This window comes from Limulus polyphemus, unplaced genomic scaffold (genome assembly GCF_000517525.1).
Source record: "Limulus polyphemus unplaced genomic scaffold, Limulus_polyphemus-2.1.2 Scaffold6419, whole genome shotgun sequence".
In the NCBI taxonomy this organism is placed as follows: Eukaryota; Metazoa; Arthropoda; class Merostomata; order Xiphosura; family Limulidae; genus Limulus; species Limulus polyphemus.
The window spans coordinates 21,060-40,728 of record NW_013672029.1 but is presented as its reverse complement, the minus strand read 5'-3'; the positions used below and the strand labels follow the sequence as shown (position 1 = coordinate 40,728).

General features: G+C 36.0%; 1 protein-coding gene across 2 annotated transcripts in view; it reads left to right on the top strand.

Moving 5' to 3' along the window:
* LOC106473702 (glypican-5-like) overlaps positions 1-19,445 on the top strand; it is a 23,930-nt gene extending 4,485 nt beyond the window's left edge. Inside the window, exons 2-5 of one of the 2 annotated variants that reach the window (XM_022402107.1) lie at positions 8,862-9,121; positions 12,939-13,062; positions 16,650-16,803; positions 18,922-19,445. In XM_022402107.1, the coding sequence (XP_022257815.1) occupies positions 8,862-9,121; positions 12,939-13,062; positions 16,650-16,803; positions 18,922-19,085 (702 nt within the window). In that variant the 3' untranslated portion in view covers positions 19,086-19,445. Of the gene's footprint in view, positions 1-8,861; positions 9,122-12,938; positions 13,063-16,649; positions 16,915-18,921 lie in introns of both variants that reach the window. The other variant, XM_013934379.2, reaches the window with a different exon arrangement.
* The last annotated feature ends 224 nt before the right edge of the window (positions 19,446-19,669 follow it).

Here is a 19,669-nt window from a genome sequence, read left to right as displayed (position 1 = left end):
ATTTTAAAGGGCGAAGCTAATGTTATTCATTATAGATGGCGTTGTACAAAAATGCGTCATTGTGACGACACGTTCTGTAGGAAGTTCTTTTCTATTTCCAAAAGTGTCTTAAAAGTTCGTCTACGTGTTTATAACCTTCTTCAACTTTGGCTCATTCCAAGTTGAACAATGTTACCGTTACATTTCGACCCGCCATCCAATTCAGGTCACATGGCAACAAGATACCGCCTCCCACGCGCGTTGCAGCTACTTACTTTGAGCAGTTGTATAGATACGATACTTGAGCCCATCAGGTGAACGTAGTGTAAGTGTTGAGACACGATCTTAGTTTACAAAACACATAACAACAAAAAGAGTCTGCGAATTTAACGCCCCATATTTAAAAGGAATCTAGTCTCCAAATACACGTTATGTGTAAGGTTGAATAATTAAAGAATAAAACTACTGGAAAAAAAAAACTATTGTAGGAAGTGAGAAATTAGGCTTCCGGAAGCCACCTACCCATTCGACAGCTAATTAAATTAAATCTTAGACCGAAAAACTTATATTATTTTTCGTTAAAAATTCGAGAAAAAATTATCGGTATAATTTTTGGGTCGAAAGATCATCATGGAGTCAAATGTAGAATAAATATGTGAGTTCGAAGAATATATAGAGGTCGTAAGTTCGTCCAAAAGTCACAATTAATCTTTAGTTTAGCCGCACTTACACACGTTCCTCGTGTTCGTTTCCAAGAAGGCTTATATTGCCTGTGTTACACCGTAAAGTCAATTATCCCAACATCTTTAAGTACGTACTTAATGATTAAACTTGAGACGTAAAGATAAAATCGGTACTTCTAACATGGAAAGGAAATTATTAATTTTCTGAATAGAATGATTATATTACTAAAGTCTTAGTTTACGTTACTTCGTTTTCAGCACACAAATTCAGTCGGTTCTTTTTTTTCCTGAGACGTACATTTCCGAAACTCTGCCAAGAATTTTGTCGAGCTTTTTTACATTTTAGTTTCTCTTTACATTAGTTGTTAGTTTCTTTCTTCTTTGTTTCTTGATTTTTTTTACATTTTAGTTTCTCTTCACGTTAGTTGTTAGTTTCCTTCTTCTTTGTTTCTTGATTTTTTTACACTTTAGTTTCTCTTTACATTAATTGTTAGTTTCGTTCTTCTTTATTTCTTGATTTTTTCACATTTTAGTTTTTCTTCACGTTAGTTGTTAGTTTCCTTCTTCTTTGTTTCTTGATTTTTTCACATTTTAGTTTCTCTTCACGTTAACTGTTAGTTTCGTTCTTCTTTGTTTCTTGATTTTTTCACATTTTAGTTTCTCTTCACGTTAGTTGTTAGTTTCGTTCTTCTTTGTTTCTTGATTTTTTACATTTTAGTTTCTCTTCATTAACTGTTAGTTTCCTTCTTCTTTGTTTCTTGATTTTTTCACATTTTAGTTTCTCTTCACGTTAGTTGTTAGTTTCGTTCTTCTTTGTTTCTTGATTTTTTCACATTTTAGTTTCTCTTTACATTAATTGTTAGTTTCGTTCTTCTTTGTTTCTTGATTTTTTGACATTTTAGTTTCTCTTCACGTTAGTTGTTAGTTTCGTTCTTCTTTGTTTCTTGATTTTTTCACATTTTACTTTCTCTTTACATTAGTTTTTAGTTTCGTTAAAAAAATTTAAATAATTTTGAAAGAGTGATGACACTTACACCTACAACATTAAAATTCCAGATAAATGAACGTAGACAAACATCTTTAAAGGTCTTCGAGTTCTTATTCAACCATCTCTGATTTAGAACTGCTGACTAAGGGGGGGGGGCAACCAGTCAGTAGCACCCACCGCGTTCTCTAACCGAAAAGTAGGCTTGAATCTCAGTTACAACGCCCCCACAAATTACATTGCTAAGTATATTCAATGTAATACTGCGGTTGGAATGTTGGACCTTCCAATACGTAGCCCGGTACGCTAACAACCACAGGCTACGCCGAACTCGAGTTTATGAAACTTGAACATCTATTCAGTTCGAGAGCTTTTAATTTTCTTCTTGTAACCTTATTTGTATGAAATATATTATTTTAATCGTTTTTATAAAGGAATCGTAACCTCACGAAATAAAAATGTTCGTCCTGGGCCCTTTAATTCCTTCTACGAAACTAAAATATTTGTTTATACGAATTGAACAATTTATGCTTTGAAAGACGTCTTTTGTTTTCTGTTCGTGTGCTGGGCTGGCGAAGTTGTTAGTATGTCTTTAAAACCAAACAAACTAATTCAGTGATTTTTAGTTACGATCTATGAATTTTTTCCAAAGAGAACAGAATAGCCTCCCAGTGGCACAGTGCTATGTCTGAGGACTTACAACGTTAGAATCCGGGTTTCGATACCCGTGGTGAGCAGAGCACAAATAGCCCATTGTGTAGTTTTGTGCTTAATTACAAGCAAGAACAGAATACTATAACTGTAATGGACATCTTGTTCCTTAGGCTAAATAATATACAAATATATAATGCTCAATTTATTATCGGGTAAGCAGCTGTTTCTAATTTTTAATGATTAAGTAAGGTGAAGGACGTTGGGTAAACATGTTAATTATATTTATCCAGTGACATTGGATTTAAGTCCGAGGGTTAACAATGTTTACACGAAACGTTGATCAGTATGAAATGTGGCAGTTATGTATGTTTGCGTACACAGAAAGTTGTAGATAACAGTTTGTAGTTATTACGCATAAAGCAATGTTTTATCTCTTTTTCTCGTGAGTGACATGTATTCTAAATGCAGTGAGTGTGTTTTCTATCAAGTTTCTAACAAGTTTGATAACACGAGTTAAGCCTCACTAGACACAAACACGTGTCATAGCTGTCACGATATAGATAGTTCTAATTTGTGTTCAGAAAAAAAGCATCATGTTGGTGAAATATAACAACCGCTAACAGGAAATCGAAAAATGTGACTTTTAAGCGCTTCCTAGGTATCTATTTTAAAAGAAGAAGAAGAAGACAAGACACAGTTGTACGCGGCGGATGGTACGTCAGGTACGTATCTAAGCTTACCAATATTTCTGCAGTTACGACGAGATATACCAATAACCAAGTCAGTGCTAAAAGTTCAATATTCAATGCCTGTAATTCTATTTTATTATTTGTTTATAACAGCTTGTAAAATGCAACAATCACTGGAACTTAGCGTACCTTTTTCCGCTAAATCACTCGTGCATCAACCTAATATTTCTAGTTGGGCTTGCCATCTAGTGGCAGATAAGCGCTCCAAAAGTTGCCGTTTTATTCCTGGATTAAATCAGCAAAAAATGCAATATTTCCGATAAGACTTAGATAGGGGTACATCTGCAAAATAATGACGCAAAAAGATGATAGATATTTTTTTTTTTAAAACAAGAAGCCTGTATATGGTATGTGGCTTGAATTATCGTTCATTAGTTTCGTTATTTATATAGCTCTGCCTCATTGGCTAGGCTGCTTGATATAGGTTTGTTTGTTTGGGCTATGTTTCAATGTATCCATTCACCAGTAAAGCCTAGTTAACCAATAAGCGTTAGGCCTACCCATTTACTAAAGCGTAGGCCTATGTCTAAACCAAAACTAAGACGATAAGTATGCCTAAATTTTCGCGATTATTCCCCTTTAGGGAATGTTATTGAAGTTCCGACATATATATATACCTAAGTAGTGTTCTGCTAAGTACTGCTGTCCGGTAGGAGGAATTAAGGTCTGGGTTTTTGTAAATTTCTCAGCGTGAATATAGACATCGTCAGTAACTCATTCTTCATATACTTAGAACTAATTTATCTCAAATGAGAAACAGAGGCTTAAATTGACATTAGATAAACTGCTCTGTTAACCCATTCACTGCGGCTGGGACGTACTGGGAAATATACGTCACAGCCACAGTGAAGGGGTTAAAAAAATTCCTTAGATTGCACCACATTATATCATCTTTAGACCACGTTCTTTAAACTTTCATAGCGTGAGAGGGTAGATGTCGCCCTCCAATGCCTGTTTGGTGGCTTCATGCTGTCTGGCAGTGTCACTTTTGCCGTATTAATATGCATTTGCTGCGTAGGAGTACACTCAATCACTACTTCTGTTGTGTTTTAATTGTTTGTGTTTAATCGCTCTTCTTACACGATAAAAGATTTAGTGCAGCGACATTAAACAACCACATTACAGATGTAAAAAATCGGTTAACTTGCTCGCGATAAGAAACACGCGCTCACGTACAGTTCGCGTGGGCTTAAGGGCGCGAGAACGCAATGATTTCATTGCCTCAAGATGTAAAGGTGCGCAGTCAAGTAGTCGGGTAGATTAATGTGATAATCCTGAGCTTAAGCTTGGTGTTTTGCTTGGTGTGATAATCTTAGGTTTAGTTTAATGTAATAATCCCGGGTTTCAATTGATGTGATAATCACTAGTTTAGCTTGGTATTATAATTCCAGGTTTGAGTCGATGTGATAATCCCGGGTTTAAGTTAATGTAACAATCCTGGATTTAATTTGGTGTGATAATTCTGAGTTTCGGTTAGCATATGTATATAGTAGGGCCTGTGCTCTGCCCACCACGGGTATCGAAACCCGGATTCTAACGTTGTGAGTCCGCAGACATACCGCTGTGCCACTGGGGGGGGGGGGCTGGTTTGGACACAATTATGAATCGTATCATATGTTTATCAGTTGCCCTATAGAGATTATAAGTTTTAAAAAAGTGGACAAAATAGAACATCTTGGCTGTATTAATTTAGAGCTATTAAATATGGAACGTTGTTTGAGTCTTATGGGCACATTAAAAATTTACCATATTAGGTTAGGGAAAAAAATGTTGAATAAAATAATATCGATATATTTGATTTTTTGCAAGTCTTCATACTCTCGACTCTAGAGCACTATCAAGTATTTGCACACGTCACAGAATTTGTTAGATAAGCTTCCGAACAAGAACTGTAAATTTCGAATTAAACATCGGCCATAAACATGGGCATCGCCAGGGATTTTTTTTTAGGGGCGTTCATTTTTATTCATAGTGTATCTTTCTAATCCGAGTACGAGTGTACGTATGTACACGTATACTTTTACGTAACACTGCACGTGCTATGACGACAACTCGAACATGAGCAGGCTATGTTGAAATATGCTACGTAATTCAAGTTTACGTGCACGACACAATTATACGGGTTTAAATCTCTTTTTAATAACTATCTTGCACTATGGTATCTAACTTAAAGGCAGACAAGTGAATCCTTCAGTTTAAACACCATATCGAACTGATTGGGAATAGCGGGTGTGAACAAACACCCACAGCTTCTGAAGTCCCCACAGCGTAAAGGATAATATATAAAAGACTTGTCCTGACCAATAACGTGATTTTACAGTATGACGTTTGGCTGGTCAGTACGTTGTTGAACGGTATGGTACTTGTCCATACACATTGTACTGAGTTACGGGACCGCTGGTCGTTCAGTACGTTTGAATTAGTTATGGATAATGGTTTCGTTGGTAACCTGCAAGTAGGCGGTCTGTGGTCCAAAAAGGGGGTTCGTTTCCCCCATACACGCACACGTACACCTGGCGACACCCCTGGTAAAACATGTTTACGAATGCTCCCTATTCGGATGTTTTGGACCAAAATGGGGACACTCAGAACATCAACATTTGTGAATTTGTTTTAAATCACAACAACAAGAACAAAAATCTAGAAATCACGTGGTTCTGGAACATGGTAGTTTTGAACATGAAAAATTATTTATATTTCTCTAAAATAAACTTGGGCCGTTTGTATAGCAGGAAGTGGTGTTTTACAGCCCAATATGTCTCGGAAATAAACTTGGGCCGTTTGTATAGCAGGAAGTGGTGTTTTATAGCCCAATAAGTCTCGGAAATAAACTTGGGCCGTTTGTATAGCAGGAAGTGGTGTTTTACAGCCCAATAAGTCTCGGAAATAAATTTGGGCCGTTTGTATAGCAGGAAGTGGTGTCTTACAGCCCAATAAGTCCTCTTTTTACAATGAAAGCTGTGTCTTTTCCCTGATAACTGAGTCCCTAATTCCTCGAACTTGGGTCAAGTTTTGACACTTGATGTGATTCTAGGTTTAGAGTCCAGATTTTAGGGTGACCATATCAGTTTTCGGTCACAAAGAAATGAATTAAGTTTTTATTTCCATGTTGTTAATTTTTATATTAAACTTAGGTTTGCTTATTCTTAGAGCAGAGCCACATTGGTCTATCTGCTGTGTCCACAGTGTGGAATCGAACGCTGGCTCATCGGAGGACATTATATTAGAGAATTTTTGTTTGTTAATTTTCTTTTAATCTTTTTGCGTTACTTATAATGACAAATGATCCATAAACGAGTATTCTTTAGTGAGGCTGGAAGTGACCCGTTCGGAGGTAGCGCAGCTGCCAGACTTAACCTAGTGGAGAGTTTCGAAACCAACGCTGAGGTCATTTTTAAAACTGATTTTTTGTTTGTTTGTTTTACTGCAACGTGTGAAGTAGAAGTGCGTATCAGCCAAGTTCCACTTCAGCAGATGCTAATTATGTAAACACCACCAGGTGTGGCTAAATAAACAGTGTGCTAATAATAGCGCTATACTTGGATTTGTATATACGTCAACTCATTCGCTTTTAATTTAAGTTACACTGTAGAATTAATTAGAGGAGCTTGTTCAAATCGCTTCCAGAGACAAGTGTGATTTGTGCTTATATCAAGTATTGCACAATTCTTGTGACTTCCAGTAAGTTTCGTTGATACTAAGCTGCGTTGTGTACCACTTTCAGGAAATGTATTATTGGTTAAAACATGTTGCGAAGCTGCTGCTGTTGTTGTTGTTGTTGTTTGAAGCTAAGCACAAAGTAACACAATGAGCCGTCTGTGCTCTGCCCACCACGGAATCAAAACCCGGTTTCTAGCGTTGTAAGTCCGCAGACATACCGCTGTGCCAATGGAGGGATTTTTTGTTTATACATTTACTTACCGGTATCTGTCAGTTTGTGTAACCTGTATCAGATTTCTGACAGTTTCTTCGAAAGCCATACAGCTGTCAACTAGCTACAAATTTTTCCCTTACTTTCAAGTTCTACTATTTCCCACCGGGGGGCCGTTGCAAAGCAAAGCTATTTCTTATATTTATTATTGCGTTCTTTGAGAGACTGTATTGGATGTTCTGTACGTCTATATGACGTGAACTTAGTTTGTGAACTTAGCTAAGTTTTCCTCCACTTTTATACAGGTATTGAAAGGATGTTCCACGTGTGTTTTTCGAGATTGGTAAATAAAAGGTTCTAAAAATATCAACTTCTCGGAAAAGTCAAGACATTCAAAGATTTAGTTACAGGTTGAAATTAAGCCACTTGTGTAACAGTTTGTTATTGTGTTATTCAAGTTACTTTCTAAACTCGAAATTTAGTTTCCCGAATAAAAATAATGTCGATTGTGAAGATCTGTTAATGTTCTGTAAAATACGGCAAACTAGATCACTGGTCATAATTCAAGAGCATCATATCCAAAAAGTGTTATGATTTGAAAATAAAGATCAGAGACAAAGTGCGAAATTTGAGTCCTGCCTACGTGTGTCTATATATGAAAAGTGTGGACTTAATGGGCTGGAAATGTCTGGAAAATAAAACGCTAGCATATTGCAGCCATAAATTATCTTGCAAACTGTCTACGAAGATCTTTCTAGTCTTACTGTTGTCAAGTGATAAAAGTTATTACGTTTCACGTGGGGTGGCGTGATGTGTCCTTTGCCTCTTTTAATCTTTAATTTGTAATACGGTAAATTGTTACCATGTTGCAGGTATTATAGGCACGAAACAAGATAATAAAACTACACTATATAATGATGCAGATTATAAGCATAATTAACTAACCTCGAAATATAATTTAACCTAATTATGATATTATATATAGTACATACCAGCGTAAGTACCCATAAGTAAGTAAGTATTGTGTTGGTATACTCTAGATGACTATGTCAGTGTGTGTATTCTGAACCCATTTTAGCATAAAAGTATAGCCTATATACCTTTCTTGCTAAGCAAAGTGACACAAAAGCCATTATTGGAACGCGTTGTTACTAAAGCGCACTGGTTTTCTATATATCAGAAGTTGTTATATAAGGAACCATTTCTTTCAATGTGGTTTTTCGCTAGCTTGCCTCATTAAAAAGATGCGCATCCGCGCACACACGTGGATAAGATAAGTAATAGCCGGGTGCACACCCTCAGGGTCCACTTAGTATGGGTGCTAAATTTAAAGTTTCTAGCTTTTTTCCTCTTGGAGCTATTGCGGTCACCTATTCTTTTCTATGCGGTTTTCCGCTAACTTGCCCCATAAAAAGATGCGCACGTGCATGTGCGTACAAACGTGGCTAAGTAATAACACCCAGATGCACACCCTCAGGGTCCACTTAGTATGTGTGCAAATTTTCAGGTTTCTAAATTCTTTCCTCTTGGGGCTATGGCGGTCACACACACACACACAGGCACGCTTTTTTATTATTATAGATATTCATGACGTTACAAAAACACGTAGGTTCAAGAAATCAATTTAAAACGAAAATATGATCTACATAAATAAAAATCAATCATAATTAGCTTAGTTTTAGATAAATTTAGCCCATTTAAACCTAAATATATAAATAATATTGTTGAGTGGGTAATACAGAATATCGCTACTCCCTCTTGTGAATGATCTTCAAGAATAACATGTGTAATTGACTGCTATTGTTTAGTGAAGCATTCCGTTCATGCTTGTTACAAAATTCGTGTACAAAAAATACTATATTATACTCATTATTTAAATACCGGTTCTTCATTTGTGGTGTACGTTTAAATTCAACTTTCTTTGTGTCTTTCCATTCTAGGTCCAGCGACGCTGTGATGATGGCCAACGTACAAAACGGTCAGCTCCTCCAACTTCGGTCCCTCCCATTCAAGACTCGGTCAGCACCGTGGCCGCCGCCAGAAATTTTAACCCAATGCTTTTCCAACAGCTACAAACCTTCGTTCAAAACCTTGCAGATTTCAAAGGTTACTATGGCAACTTGGCTGACTCCGTGTGCAATAACGGCTCTTGGGCCTCCCGAAGTGATGTTCGTTGTTGGAACGGCAATGAGACTGGGGAGTAAGAACACAATTAGTATTGTGACATTTTTTTTTTATTCACCTTGAAAGAGATGCTACATATTATAACATATAAGTCATATATATTAAAGCGTATAACTATAACGACAGTTAATTCATGTGTTTAAACAAAACAAAAGTTGGCATTATTGAGTTTCATAGTATCATGCTGTTGTTGTTTGGTTGGGTTGGTTGGTTGATTTTTGAATTTAGAGCAAAGCTACACGAGGGCTATCTGCGCTAGCCATCCTTAATTCAGCATTGAAAGACTAGAGGGAAAGCAGTTAGTCATCATCACCCACCGCCAACTCTTGGGCTACTCTTTTACCCAAGAATAGTGGGATTGACCGTCACATTGTAACGCCCCCACGGCTGAAAGGGCGAGCATGTTTAGTGGCTGTTGTTGTAGTTTTCTTAGTGCAAAGCTACTCAAGACACTATCTGCTCTCTGTTCACCTGTCAAGGTTCGAACGAAGACTTTTATTATTATTCTCATTATTATTTACACGAAATACCAGTTATCACTGGTCAGTTACCAAAAGCTGAAAACAACGTATACTGAGATTGTCCGTCACATAATAACATCTGCTCCCCCCCCCCCAATGGCACAGCGATAAGTTTGTGTACTTATACGTTAAAAACCAGGTTTCTATACTCGTGATGAGCACAACAAAGATAGCTTTGTGCTTAATTACGAACAAGCAAGCCATAACGCCCCCACGGCTTAAAGGACGAGCACGTTCAGTAATGGGTTTCGATCCCGCCCCTAAGTGCAGATTTCGAATCAAGCACCCTACCCACCCTGCCCAAAAACTGAAAATAAGTTAGCTCTTAACCAAAATGTTTTGCTTTATTTATTGATTATTTTAAACATCAGATGGATAGTTTACTATTTTTAACTTGTAATGATTCAATTTTCAAAACAAAATGCTTGTCTAATTAGCGAATAAAATTGGAAACTAAGCACACATGTACAAAAAGAGGAAAAATACAAAATTTGAAACCGTGGAATAATCTTGGAATCATCTGAGTTTATAAGTTTTTTAATATACTTATCTTTGGTCCAGTTCAAGAAACCAGTTTTTGTAATCTCTATGGTCATTCATCAGTTTGGTTTGGTTTGAATTTTGCGCAAAGCTTCACGAGAGTTACCTGCGCTAGCCGTCCCTAATTTAGTAGATGTAAGGCAGCTAGTCAACACCACCCACCGCCAACGCTTGGGCTATTCTTTTTTTACCAACGTCATATTATTGCGCTCTCCATGGCTGAAAGGGCGAGCATGTTCGATGACAGGGATTCGAACCCGCGACACCTCAGATTGCGAGTCGAACGCCCTAACCACCAGGTCATACCAGGCTCTATATTAAGCAGTAAATATAGATTTGTTACTTTTACGTCACATGCCAGTCCTCATTCACCAGTTTTAAACACCTTTCTCGCGCTCATAGACGTCCACAATTACTACAGGTTTCATCTCGAAGTGACGTGTGTGTGTGTGGTAGTATCAGGTGAGCTGATGTCCCTACAGATATAGGCTAGATCCGTTAATAACAGTAGATTCGTACAGGATATTTGCTGAGTTATCGGAATCTGCAGACTCAACTAAGTTTTGAAATTGCTTAAGAAATAAACACGTTGAACACTTTTAAGGATAGTGAAATCAATTATTTCAAACACAACAAAGAAATAAGTGTGCGTTACCTGCATAGACAAGTGAACGATTACCTCTACTGGTTTAGTGTCTAGATCTTCAGCTTTTCTTCCCTCCAGTTAAATTTCTACAGAACCAGTCGCGACAAAAATCAAATAAGAAAGACCTATAAAATCGTGTTTCAAACTCGCACAAAAACAACGGTTTCTTTGTCTTGCAACAATGTCATCATTTGACCAATCACTCTCTGTTAACACTCCAATGTCTTCTCCTCAGCCACGCTTTCTCCTCTATCTTTTCACCAGCGTGAGAAGGGACATTTTATCCCAAAAAATGGGGATAGAAGATAGAGACAAAGTCACACTTGAATGCAGAAACTCTAGCATTTCTTGACCAAGCGTTCTTATCCCAAAACCTTCATAGGAGCAAGCTAGTGAAAAAAAAGGTACAAGTTATACTCGGATATCATATGTGCACAAAGGGTGTAGGCGTACAAAGATTTTATTTCGAAGAAAAGTAGGTACACAGAGGTTTAATTATTTGGTCAAATTATTTCAAATAATAATCCCTCCCTAGTGGCTCAGCGGTAAGTCTGAGGGCTTATAACGTTAAAAATCGAGTTTCGATATCTATGGTGGGCAGAGCACAGATAGCCCATTGTGAAGCTTTCTGCTTAACGACAAACAAATAAATAATAGTTGAGGAGAACAGATTAGAAATAACACAAATAACAAAGATGGTAGAAACTATTGCTGTACAGTATCACACCAAAGTTTTAGTTAATATTTGTAAAGAACAGATTGTCTGAGATTGTCGAAATATCTGATTTGAGCTTTCTGGAGGGATTAGCCAATCAAGAGCTTTCTCAACGCTTCCGTGGGGGCGTTATAAGCGACTGTCAATCCTACTATTCGTTGGTAAAAGAGTAGCCTAAGAGTTGGCAGTGGGTGGTGATGATTAGCTGCCTTCCCTCTAGTCTATCACTGCTAAGTTAGGGACGGCTAACGTAAATATTCTTTGCGCGAAATTCAAAACAAATAAACTTACTAAACACCTGGCTTCGTTTGTTTTGTGCTACTCCCAAGATCCACAGTAATCGTTGCTAGGCTTAGGTGATTTCTCAACGATATTTGAACCTAAGCCTAATTAATACTAGTTGCCGCAACGTATCCAAAAAGCTTGCTGCATAATAACGTTTTTAAACGTGGTTAATTCATGTGTAAACTGGTTAAGTTCGAAACAAAATATTTTTAAACATTTTTTTTTCTATGCGACGAGAGCATTCATTATCGATCTTCGTTAAGATCTAAAATTGATTAAATCCCAGCATCGTAGTTACTGACGGCACGTGGCACATTAAACGCCGATGGTTAGTATATTCTCGAAGCAGTGGAGTCATAAAAAGTTCGATTACCTTAAAAATATGCATTACTTTTTTTACATGTTAATGATAAGTATGGTCTTCTAGCTATATTTCTTAGATTGGTTAGCCATTACGTTAAAACATGTAGTTATATAAACACTGGGAAAAAGATACAAACACGGACTTTCTCTTTTGTGTGTGTATGTGTGTGCCCCAAGAATAAAACAACGAAAAAATATAAAATTTCTGGTGTTGTCATAACGTTTTAAATAGTTTGTTTGTTTGTATTAGAGCAAAGTCACATTGGGCTGTCTGCTATGTCCAACGCCAGGAATCAAATCCCGGATTTTAACGGTTGGTTTGAATTTCGCGCAAAGCTACACGAGGGCTATCTGTGCTAGCCGTCCCTAATTTAGCAGTGTAAGACTAGAGGGAAGGCAGCTAGTCACCACCACCCACCGCCAACTCTTGGGCTAATCTTTTACCAACGAATAGTGTGATTGACCGTCACATTATAACGCCCCCACGGCTGAAATGGCGAGCGTGTTTGGTGTGACGGGGATTCGAACCCGCGACCCTCAGATTGGGAATCGAGCACCCTAACCACCTGGCCATGCCGAGCCGATTTTAACGGTGCAAGTCCGTGAACGTACCACTGTCCCATCTGGGGACTTTTTTTTTGGAATAGTATACTGAGTATTTCCGATTTAGGAATTATGCAAACTTTTCTCAGTGCTATGTTCATCTATTCATGAGCCATAAGTCAAAGAAACAAGACGTTTATCACATTTTTTCCCCGTAAAGGTACAGAAAGACTATAGCAGGTAGTGGCACAGGTGCACAGAAATATAATCCAGAAGTAACCATTGACACAAAACAGGACCTGATGGTGACTTACCTAGTGAACAAGCTGGTGCACATGAGAAGGGTAAGAATGTTTTACATTTAGGCATTGAAGAAGAAGACATGTTTTTCTGCGATTTTATATCTTATATTGTTGAGTTTCATGGTTTAGAAAATAAATTAGTAACTATATTTTATCATAGAGTGGATACACACACTAAAACATCAACAATGACAGAGAGTTTTACTATAAAAATGATTGTCACTCTTATTTCTTTCTCTACCCAACAACCCAACGCAAGAAACCCTCGCTAAAAAGTGACCAACCCACTAAATTGTTCATCTTTCTTCTTGTTTCAGTCGAGATAACTCTACAATTACTTTATCACTAACGTCAGTTTAAACCTAAATCCACTCTATATGTTTCTAGGCAGTGCAAGATGTCACCGCTTAGTCGCAATAACTCGTAGTAATTAAAAAAATCAGTGATTTTAGTGTAAATAATGTTGTCATTACAGAAATCTGGTGTTCCTTTAAAAAGCTAAAATACAGGGTGAAACAGGAATTACCATCCAACAATAGATGAACATTAGATGACTGTAACATGTAGAATACTCAATGCTTTGTACACTATACAATCGATGTCTTTAGGGAATCAACCCCTATATTATGTACCAAATGAAGAAGTAAAAAAATCAATTCACTAACTTTCAGTCAGGGGGGGGGGCGTCACAAAACAAGTACTAAAAACATTTTATAAATGTAAAATGGTGTAGGGATGGCAGTGGTAAAAATAATACAAACAAGAATATAGGGATGATACAGTTATACATACATCATTACTACATGACTTTCAATATTAAAACTTAATGTTACTGTAAAATACATACTTAACTTTAATATTACTACAGTTGGAAGTTATATATTCCTGACTGTCAGTATGCAGTTTTGTTTATCATAATATCATGGTCATGTCAGGGTAGGCATCAATGTAGTGTAACTAAGAGCCTAGGACTTACGTACAACTTGAGAAAAAATGTCTTGATTATTACAGGCTATTACAAACTCTCGCGAAGAGGTCGGTCGAATTAACCGACTTCGCAACCATTTTGCATTTGTGCATTTTACAGTGCAACATTAAATTTTAATATTGAAGTAATGTAGATATGATCTATGTATAGCTGTATCATACCTATTTTCTTGTTTGCATTATTTTTGACACTGCCATCCCTACATCATTTTACACTTATAAAATGTTTTTTATTACTTGTAATGTAATATCACACATATTTCTTAATGTTGGGCATGTTGGATATATCGTTGTTTTATGGTGTCGAAATTGAGATTGCATCAATGTCATTATAGTATAACACCACTCATATTACATGTTTTTAATGGATACGTTGTTAATATGCACCAACAGAAATATTTCTGTGGATGTTGAAGAGTATTGCTTTAATCAAAATAATAACATTTAAAAAAATATTTATATATATAAATCCATATGTTTAAATACAAATTTCCACCAGTGTTTCTTAATCCTGTTTTATAATAACCAGTAGTAAAATGTTTGGTGTTAGGCTTCCGCTCTCTGTCACAAACGATATTTATACTAACTGGAATTTCTGTGTCATTCTGAAAACTAAATTATGTACACACTGGATTGTCGTAGAAAACAATTTTGGAGTGGTCAGGCCGTTGCTACAGCTAAACGATGTGTGCAAAGCACGCTGCCAGCATGCGAGGCATGCTGTTTCTAGTTGCTTTGTTTTCAAATTTAATACCATGAGATTGAATCTTGACCCATTTTAAATACAAATATTGCATACACACAACGTAATGTATTGAATTAAAAGAAGCAAGTTTTAATACATAAGATGTAGCTGTACATGCCATAAAAAAAAAGTGGTCAGGCCATGGTCTGACTGGCCTTACCGCTTTCTATAAACACTTTGTGTTTCCAGCAAATACAAAACAGTTAAAAATATGAAACATGGGAATTACAAAACATGAAATCTTAGAAAATGTACTAAGACATGTCATTAAGGATGCTGATATTTATGGAAAAAAACTCATTAAGATGGCCCTGGAGGCCTACATCGGGCCAGATGAACACGAATTGATAGCTATAGATTTAAAAAAATCCTTTATTGAGTTATTTTATATTATTAATACAAAATTAAATTAACTGGAAATGACCTCCCACTTTAGGGCTTAGTTCCCTGTGCTGTGGGAGGTCTCAGTATAACTACATACGAACATAGGTATTTCATACATAAAAAAAAATGATAAACTTAATATAGTTAGGCTTGCCTCTTAAATAAATACTTAACTATGGACACTGTTTAAAGTGTATTGGTAATTAAATAATTATTTATATAAACAATGATTCTTCTTGTACTAAATTATTATAAGATTTTAGATTACATTATTTACTATTCCTATAATTAATTTAATTTAGGCTTAGTTATTTTGTTTTTTTTCTATTGATTGTTATTTACCACAATTATTTATGCACTTATCTCCAATTATTTGTCAGCCTCTTGTTTTCAATTTAAATCAATGAAATACGTTTTTAGTTTGTTTTGGTTTATTAATTGTACGTATTTGTTCCGGAAGTGTATTAAAAACTTTCGCAGCCACAAAATGCCAATAGATCTTTATTCCATTACTATTACAGGTTTCAGTGTATCTATAGTTATCAGATCTAATAGTAATGGAATAACACTGAAACCTGTTGATAACTATAGATAGACCTAATAGTAATGGAATAACACTGAAACCTGTTGATAACTATAGATAGGTATAATAGTAACAGAAAGAGCTGATAGTAACAAAACAATTGTGTAACTCATTGTAACTACAGAAAGAGCCGATAGTAACAGAACAGTTGTATAACCCATTCTAACTAAATAAATAGCTGATAATAACAGAACAATTATATAACCCATTGATAACTAAATAAATAGCCGATAGTAATAGAACAGTTCTGAAACCCATTGTAACTACAGAAAGAGCCGATAGTAACAGAACAGTTATGTAACCCATTGTAACTACAGAAAGAGCCGATAGTAACAGAACAGTTGTGTAACTCATTGTAACTACAGAAAGAGCCGATAGTAACAGAACAGTTGTATAACCCATTCTAACTGTTCTGTTACTATCGGCTCTTTCTGTAGTTACAATGGGTTTCATAACTGTTCTGTTACTATCGGCTCGTTCTGTAGTTACAATGGGTTTCAGAACTGTTCTGTTACTATCTGCTCTTTCTGTAGTTACAATGGGTTACATAACTGTTCTGTTACTATCGGCTCTTTCTGTAGTTATGAAATCCATTGTAACTACAGAAAGAGCCGATAGTAACAGAACATTTATGAAACCCATTGTAACTACAGAAAGAGCAGATAGTAACAGAACAGTTATGAAAACCATTGTAACTACAGAAAGAGCCGATAGTAACAGAACAGTTATGTAACCCATTGTAACTACAGAAAGAGCCGATAGTCGCTTCGTAGATTATCGCTTCGTAGAGAAAGCTAACTTTTCTGTATCTTGATATCATTGTATAACCTTCAGAAAGCTATATTCTATGATGTTCATGTTAATTCCCACTAAAAAAAAATCATTGAATTTAAACAGCTGATACTTTTTTTCTCTCTCTCTCTCTTGTAGTTGTTGACTCTCCAAATAACCAGAACCCCAGTGGCAGAGTCTTTAATAGTTTCGGAAACAGGAAGTGGCGATGAGAACATTAAATGGAAAGATGGTGGCATACAGGACGATGAAGATTATTACTATTTTGAGTCAGGGAGTGGTTATCTTTGGGGTATGTCCGATATAGATTACAATTACTTCATTCTTCCCTCAGGGAGCGGAAACTTGGACTTCTTACAAACCGAGCCACCCCTACTCCCCACCACAGAAGATGCAGTCGGTGGTATGTTTCGACTCGAAAAGAGTTTCACAAAACGATTGTTAGAGGACGCTGGACCACTCACTCTTAACGCTTGGGAGCACGTGACTTTTGTGTGAGCCGAGCAATGTTTCCCAACCTCCTGGCTGTTCGAAACTAACTTTTAATTGCGCCCTCTATTGGCTTTGTGTGGCGATACGATGCAAATTAAACTTCTGTGTTATTAAGCACCTTTTTTTTTATCAAGCACCATTTTTTTTTATTTATTAAGCATCATTTTTTGTCAGCTTCACTTTGGGATTAATAAAATAAAAGCGTAACGTGTATTGACAAAATACAATTTTAATTCTTTTTCTTTTAATAATGGCGACTGCAAATAACGCTTTTTTCTTTAATTAACCTTGACCACTAAAATCAGTTATCTTAACCCTTACGGTCAGTGCTTTTAACTTTATTCTCTCAAATTTGCGATCTTTATTGATAACGATTTGTATGTATGTATTATAAAATGGAATTTATATTGGCGAACTTTGATCGTATGCTTGCGACTAATGTTGTTGTTTGTATAACAATGTAATTTGTTACCAGTAGTGAATGTGAAATATTATTCCACGTTTAAGTGCATTTATCTCTGTATGAGAAACCTAACTAAGTGATCTTTATTAGTTAGGCACGGCATATCATTTACACTTTTATTAACAGCTGAAGTAAAATATAATTAATCAAAATGTATGACAAAGTTTATGGTGAGAAACATACAGCAAATAAATGCTACGGTAAATATTATCTAAAAAAATTCAAAAGCCACAATGGTAACAGTCATTGTTGGTAGTTTTTTCAAGTCTCTTTACTATAAGCTTCAGGCGTTTATTTTTGGTTCTGTTGATTTCCCCGAAAGGGGGCCAAAGGCTGCCTGTAAAGGTCACCTGTTTTAACCACTCGCACCACTATACAGTAGTGTATTGTCTGTCAGTCAGTCAGTAGACACTAGAATGACGTCACCTTAACGTTGCAATTTGTACTGTCGTGACGACAGTAGAACGTGCGCATGACATGAATCACGAGAAGAATTATGCAATCTGTAGACTACAAAACAGCATGACATATGAACTTCAAAAGCAAGAAATAAAAATATTTATTACTCTTAATTTTGGTTTCATTTAATCTTGAAACAGAACATCTACTTTATATATTTATTTTTCTAGCATCATTTATTCACTTAGTACTGTCAAATGTTCTGTGTAAGTTAATATGATGGCACTGCGATCACTGGTAGGTGAAGCACACATGAGTATTAGGCTTACTTATTTTTTAGTTGTTTTTATTCACTAAAATGTAAATTTCAGTAAATAATATATGGGGTAGGGGCTTCTTTGGTTCGCTACTCCCGCTGCAGCAGACTAGTTTTGCCGAATTCACGGCTCATCGGTGCTGCTTGGAAAAACGAGACAAATAAATCAAGTAGGCCTAATATAGCAGTGGAATATAAGCAGTTCTCTGTTACTCACCTCTAATAACCTAAAGTACTTTAGGTGTTTCGATAACATATTACATTCCGTCTCAATTAATTATCCATTATTGCATTGATTAAACACCGAATTGAGTTTTTTTCGCGATTCTAAAAGAAGTAATTAGTGTAAGTGTAACAGTATTTTGTGGCTCAAACTGAATTACACGTTAATGAAACACTAGCAAAACAATGTTTAATCAATAATCTTTATATTAGAGATCGTATACGTCGCTCTTATTAAATACATTTTGTATCCAACAAGCTGCATTCTATATATTTGGATTGAAATCTTAAGTCCTAAACGCATACTCGTATGAATTGTAACTCTCACATAAAAATTAACATTATACTTAAATAACTAAAATGCTTCGTCTTTCAATGGGATTGTGATTCCTATTAGATAAATGCCTAGAGAAAACAAATTATGAACTTAAAAAACAGTCAAAATTTTAAACTGATATATTGCCAGTATAGTTTGGAGAAAATTCTATGTTTATAATTTTATAACTTTATTTTCTCAGGATCAGCAAGAACAGAATCAGATATTCATTTCGACAAGGAGGTTGAAACCCCGCTCCACATTGAACCACAAGATGGAAAAGGCAATGTGGCTAATGGAACACAGAATAACTTCATTTTATTAGTCAGTGTACTAATAATAATTATTATGGATTTCGTTGCGTGAGGTCATAAACTTGGCAATCGTATCAAAGAAAGAGAATACAACTGTGGGAATGCTTCCGATGTGGCGCTTCCTTGTTAATTAAATATATTTACCCTCGTTTTAGGACTATTTTACTTCAAACTATCGTTGATTGCACTTTTGATGTGCAAAAAACAAACAAAAAAAACAATCTAATGAACGTTCCAGTAAATTCGTTGTCATTGCTGTGTTCTCCTATCTGATCAAATATATAACGGAAGTTCATGGAAAAAGTCTGTGTGATATGCTCATCTTTAATATACTTTTCTAAACTGTAACAAATATTTCGCTCAGAATATAAAGCTACTGAAAGCGACAATTAAAGAGAGACATGTATTGTAACTTATAGTATAGAGTCTTTTTTTTATCTGACCAATCACTGTAGAGTGGTTTGTTTACTGACCAATAGGTACAGAGATGTTTGTTTATTGGCCAATCGTTGTAGAGGAAAGTTTTTTACTGACCAATCGAGATAGAGAGGTTTACTTATTGGCCAATCGGTTGTAAAAAAAGGGGGGGGGGGTTACTGGCCAATCAGGATAGAGAGGTTTGTTTACCAACTCAAT